This window comes from Ptychodera flava, chromosome 13 (assembly GCF_041260155.1).
Source record: "Ptychodera flava strain L36383 chromosome 13, AS_Pfla_20210202, whole genome shotgun sequence".
Taxonomy (NCBI): domain Eukaryota; kingdom Metazoa; phylum Hemichordata; class Enteropneusta; family Ptychoderidae; genus Ptychodera; species Ptychodera flava.
The window spans coordinates 34957924-34964517 of record NC_091940.1 but is presented as its reverse complement, the minus strand read 5'-3'; the positions used below and the strand labels follow the sequence as shown (position 1 = coordinate 34964517).

General features: G+C 36.5%; 1 protein-coding gene across 1 annotated transcript; it reads left to right on the top strand.

Moving 5' to 3' along the window:
• The first annotated feature begins 291 nt into the window (after positions 1-291).
• Positions 292-4161, top strand: LOC139148769 (amiloride-sensitive sodium channel subunit beta-like). Its single transcript, XM_070720224.1, has 7 exons — positions 292-374; positions 635-740; positions 928-1000; positions 1308-1365; positions 1579-1649; positions 2187-2262; positions 3314-4161. Exons 1-7 carry the CDS (start codon positions 372-374, stop codon positions 3470-3472), a joined length of 546 nt encoding a protein of 181 aa, XP_070576325.1. The 5' UTR covers positions 292-371; the 3' UTR covers positions 3473-4161.
• The last annotated feature ends 2433 nt before the right edge of the window (positions 4162-6594 follow it).

The window sequence follows — 6594 nt, the reverse complement described above, 5'->3', positions numbered from 1 at the left end:
TATTTCAATAATTGCTATGGCAACTAGTGGGTGATATCATAGAGGGCGTAGCTTATGATTGACAGTTTTAAACCTAGTTTGAACATTACAGCGGTGTTTCTTGTTTTTCTTCCTCAGGATTGTACGATTCTTTACCAGCTTTACTCACGTCAGACCCAATCTCTTCTTCTACTTGGTGTGCCAGTCAGTGTGTACGCCATACAAACACAAACATACATACATTGTGCATATAGGCTATACGTTCATACGTATATACGCGCCTTTATATCTTTAATCAATTTTAGAAAAGAATAAAGCGAAAACCGGACCCATACGGTAACTGCAGAACTGAAGAGAAATTCCAATCGATCTACGGAGACAAATATTCACAAATGGTAAGATTATCACGACCCCTTTCTTGAAATTCTAAATAAGATAAAATCTTTTTTGTTTTGTTTCCCTGAATGCATCGTTTTAAAGACCTTTTAGACCATGGCCTTCCAGGTTGTGCTATTATATACGGAGGTGTACAAGTGATTTACAAAGATCTTCAAACTAAATGTGACATCGATGTTAACCAGTTGGTAAGACAGTTTCTCATAATGCAGTGTTCTATTTAATTTTTTGTCTGTTTTTTCTCAATGATACACTCTAGATCTGTGAAGAAACCTGCGTCCAGGCGAAGATGTTTGGGAACTGCGGCTGTGTAGACACTATGTTGGTCAATGCAACGCGGTGTATGCTGCTCAACCGAGAACAAGGTATTGACACACAAAGTAGAGACGAGTCAGACAGACGGATAGACAGAGAGAGAGACAAACAGAAAGATAAACAGAAAGACAAATAGACAACTGAATCTCTACAGACAGACAGACAGACAGACAGACAGACAGACATCCAGCACGGTTTGTGAATGTCTAACATTTAACTTGTTTATTTTTGTTGTAGATGTTTGCAAGCAATTTATGTATTATCTTCTGAGCAGAGATAAACTTGACTGCAGTTGCAATCAGGCCTGTGCGTAAGTAACCAATGGAACTTAAGTAATAAACAAGTTCAATATATTTGCATATGACGTTCATGCTAAATTTAATTGAATAACGGCAAAGCGATTCCCTTTTCCAGACCAGCTGCCTTTAAGTAGTTGTACCGTCTCGTACCGTTGCGGCAATTTGTTCTCTGTTTATTTTCGTTTTTTCCCCTTGTGCCATATGTAATTAAGAGTGCTACAGAGAAGGTTAAGTCGATAAAATATTCACTGTACATTGATTTTTAATCTTGCCTTTGCTTAACTCAAAGCATTTTCGCATTTTTACATCATTTTTCAGAGAACAATGGTATGAGTACACTATCTCTCAGGGTCTCTGGCCGTCCGATACATACTTCGTGAGTAACCATCTAAATTGTTCAATTTTTGTTCATCACGATATAAATATATTAACGTCAAATTAATCTGACTTGTCATGTTTAGCTGATAAATCAACCGAAATTTCTAAAGACGTCGTTTGATCACCATTTCCACTGAAATTATGGAAAAATAGGGACTATATGTATGCGTTTTAGTATGAACTAGGTATTGTTCTTAATATTTATCTGTAGAAACACTTGGTTAAACAGGTTCACTTCAAGAATAACAAGACACGCAATTTGAACGACTTTGAGTCAGTGAGGTAAATATGAAACTTTTCTAACAATTCTCATGGCAACAATGACTGAGACATTATGCTGAGTCAGATGATAAGTGTAGACTCAACAGTCGGGGGAAGGGGCGCAACTTTTAACTAACTTGTCCACCACGGCTCCGACGTATTGTTCCATTCACTTGCGACCGCTGATGTCAAACTACTGTGGATGGATTCATTATTCACTGACATTTAATATGACTGTTTACGCTGACAGATGAAATCCGTTAAATTGAATCTCCCTGAAAAATGTTAAATGACCGTAGATGTCAGTACGAGCAAATTCAGAGAATCTAAATTCATGTGAAATTGTCTCAAACATAAAAATATTAACATGAATTCAAATGAACAATGATTTTACACAACAAAAACTTCGATCCTCTCCGATGACGTGGCGACCGAAGGCGGCTTCCATTCCACAATTGACGAATACAAACCTTTACATAATGCTTCTCGTAAACAATCGTTAAATTGGTTGAATATAGAACATGACAGTGTAACACCCCATTGATTTTCATCCTCCAGCAAAAACTTAATAAACCTTGAAGTATATTTTGATGAACTCAACTACGAAAACATTGAAGAAATACCAGCAGTCACGGTAAGTTGCAGATGACATCCAATATATCGATATTTCCAATGAAAACGAGCTAAACTGTTAAAAAGCGAGGACAAGCAAACCCTGTCTGGCGTGGAAAACTATGTATCTCGTTATCTGACCTAAATTCCTTCCAGCTGACACTTCAATTTACCACTATTGCTAATACCAGCGAGATTCTGAAAAAAGTTAAAAACTGGGATGATCCCCATTACATCATGCAGCTAAGAAACTAGATGTCTGTCATTTCGCAAGGTTAGAGGTGTTGTTCAGAAAAAGTGAAATTGTGCCCTAGCTATCCGTAAACTTAGTACTCAGAAGACAGAACAAGTGAGTATTTGAAAAAGTATGGTCAAAGACTAGAGAAACAAACAAAGCTCTCTTGGCATATCTGTTTTTATGTATTCAGTTCAAAAATTCATCTACCGGAAAACAAACCTTGCTTCTGCAAAGGCCACATGTATGCTTTTCAGGGAAATGTGCCTCAAAAGTGAAAGATTTAAAATTTTGCTCAGACTTTAAGCAGTGAAATTTTGAACCATTCTCTTACCAAATCAATAATAAAAGTCAGGGATAACTGTGCAAAGTTTGGTTACCGTACTAGAGAGACAAATTACCGAACGTTTAACAACATTTGAAATTCAAAATAGAAACCATCCCTGTGTTAGCTCTACGGAGATATCAATTTTATTAGTTACTTTTGAAATATCGTGGTTCCTTTACAGTCAATAAATAGAAATATATTTAAACGAATGCATAAATAAGTATAGAAGATGACATTGTAAGGCATCACAAAACAAAAGATTATCTGGCTTATCACCATTGCTCGTGAACTTCTCCAGAAAAAGTTTAATTGATTAATTGGTCCTTCAATGTCTATCAAAAGTATCTCAGCTTATAGATCAACTAAGCATTTACAGTCTCTGAGAGGAAAAATATCGGCGAGTTTTTAATCAGGTGAAGTTATATTACCAGAAGCATTCATATCAGTCTGTTTGGTCGTTTAGATAGTTTTATGAATTTGTACTTTTATCTTATTGGATCATTCTGACAGGAGGAAAGTCTGTTGAGTGATATTGGTGGAACTCTTGGTCTCTACTGTGGGTTTTCCTTCATTACTATAGTCGAGTTTCTGCAATTCTTCGTCGAGTTGATGTTCTTGACATACATAAAATATGTTCATCGACGACTCACTCCCACAATTACAGACTGATTCATCAACGATAGCCGCCGTCGATAACGATAGGAAAATCGGAGCCAATTGCTCTGTCTGATCCACCGCGACAATATGCTGCAGATAGTCTTTTGCCATGATTCGAACAACAACTGAACCTGCTATAGTGATCATTCACCAATCTTCAACAGTATATCGGTATTTACTCGGTGTGAAATACGCACTTTTTTCATAAGCAACTTATTTCGCATAAATTGAACTACAAAGCAGCAATTGCGAGCAAATTTAATATATGGGAATTACATTTCTTTTGAAAACAAGTGTGTGGAACCAAATAGGATTTTCTATGCATTATACTAAAGAATATTAGTACGAGCAATTTCAAAAAGTTTGACGTAACTTAAGTTTAGGCAATAACCGAACAAGGGAGAACTTTATTTGAATTTTTATTCATGTGAAACAGGTTTGCTCGTGCGTATGTTATACTTCTTGCTATGAAAGTCACTTTAAGATCATCAATGACAAAATTATATTTCATTAAAGTGCGTAATTGAGTGTCTGACTTTGAATATTAAAGGGCATTTTTCCTTATGACAATTAACTCAATTCACATCATCACGCGTAAACTAATATCGAGTTGCTTTATAGCAGTTTGCTTTGAAGCATTGGCATTACGCGAAGTAGACATATTGTCTAAATTGAGGAGTTGCCAACACTGTCAGGTGTAATTATCGGCTAAGCATTAATTCCTGTCAACCACACAGAAATCAACTCAGCCAAAGTTGAAATATTGTCGTGCAGCAGGTCAGTTGTAGTCAAAATAACTACACCTAAAAGCAAGTGATAAGACTTGGACAGTGCTTGGACATATGTGGTGGTGTTGTTTAGACTACGTCCGGCCGTCTGCTAGACAATATTTCAACTATTGCAGAGTTGATTCCTTTATAATCGATTCATGTTACCGCTTAGCTGTTAATCGCACTTGACAGTGTTGGCAATACCTCGATATGGCTAGTTCGTCTAATGCCACTGCTTCAAAGCAAACCACTGTAAATAGTGTTTTTTTCTATTCGTCTTTCCTTTTCGCTGATCAAGATTACCTGCAACTTGACTAGCTACGTCGAAGGCATTTTGTAGTTCAAAATGAATGTCTGAATATGAACTTTTATCCTGTCTTGACATTCATAAATATATAAATGATAAAAGAAAACTCATATTGGTAGACATTAGGCGATGTGATGTCACGTGACATTCTTTTTATCAGGGAAGCCTGACATTGATTAATGAGACAGTGGTTTAGCGATGTTAATGATATGTCTCGTGTTAGGAAGTTTTTCATTAAACAGTTCATAATATAATACTCATTCGTAGCAAAGGAATTTGAAAATTACCACCCGTGAATTCGGCAGTAGTATGCACGGCAAAATACTAATAACACTGTCACAACGACGGTGACAACAAGAATGATAAGATGATGATAATGATGATAATGACGATGACGATGGCAGATTGCCGTCTAACCTATGCCTTAGTTTCATATCAATCCCTTACCTACTATTATCATCCACAAGCACAATATCATCGTCATTACCATCATTACTACTCCTGTTCAATACCCTCATTGTCGATTCTGCTCATTCTCCAATCGTCATCAAATCAACCACAGGTGACAAAAGCTTATGACGATAACACAGCATCTTGATAAGCAATCAGCACTGTTTACACATGGGAATAATTGTTAAGCTTTGTGCCTAGACAAAGCTATCAAAACAACGAGGTCAATACAATAGTGCAATTGTAATGAAGATGGCAAAGTACTATGTGGTTCATTTGGTTTACAGGTGAATCCTACTTTGAATTTATATGTCTTGGAATGTAAATCGCTATGGCAAATAAAGAGAAGCTAAAACATCGCTCAGAAATCTCAAAACCTTAATAAGAGAGTAAAAAACTATTGGCTCCCAGTCATAAATGGTATCTGGTTTCAGAAATGAGTGAGCACACCCGACCTTGGATGTGACGGCCACAATATGTTAACTTGTGAGTCATTGGAGAAGATGGCTACATTTCAAAGACAAAAATCGTTGATGGCCTCACAGATCATTCGATGATAAGATATACCATCCTTATCTACTTGGACAAAAAAAGTAAAGTCCACATAAAAAACGCACACTATCTCCGGCTACAACATTGAATTTTAATGCCTTCGAGAGTTAACAGCTGATTTCGGGAAATTGTCACTACAAGTGTTTTGCCGTGAATATGTACTGTTCAAGGGTATCGTTAACGCCCACGTAATGCTACCTTTTGATGATAATTTCACCATTTTTATTTTGAATATGTACCATAATTCCTTCTTTTTCTCCCAAATCAATGTTTCCATAAACAGTATCCAGCTTGTCAACTCAGCCCGTATGTGTGTGAACTGCATTGTTATTGTTGAAAAGTGACTTCTGGTCCGAGCTACAAATCAAAGTAAACAATAAAAATGCATTTTACACATTTGAAAGTTGACAAGCTAAATAGTGGGCGTTTCGACATTTTTGGAGTAGAATAAGAGGATGCCATTGATATATAAAATAAAATAATGAAAAAAATCATCGAAAGTTAGCATTACTGAGGATTTCACGTAGTAACTATTTACGTAAAGTGGAGGCTACTCTGCCAACCACCGGAGCTTTTTATCAAAGTTGCTGGCGGAGCCAAAGACCGTGAAAAGAACAACAGAGTATTGTAAAACTCTCCCTAAATCATCTGATTTCGATGGGGGTGGGGTGGGGCCGGAGGAAATGTGTATGGTGACACATTTTTACCCATCTCTGCAGCAATATTTTTCTATGGCAACCTTGAAAACATTTTTTGTCCCGTAAAGTCTCAGTAATATTTTTCTCACCAAAAAACAAAAGCATTGTATACAGTCTTTGTCATGACAGTAGCTGTAACTATCGTGGAATGTTCAGTGTATCGACTACTGTTTCTTCTTCTACTCTTTAGAATTCATTGAAATGCCAAGTATTCAGCTTGTTAACACAATATGTATGTAATTTTAATAGTGCGCAATAGCAATACAGTGTACACATCAAATGACTTTAATTCTTGGTATGTCAACATGGGGAGTAAACAACGAACTGTAGACATACAGAACAAAGACAACCAGCAAA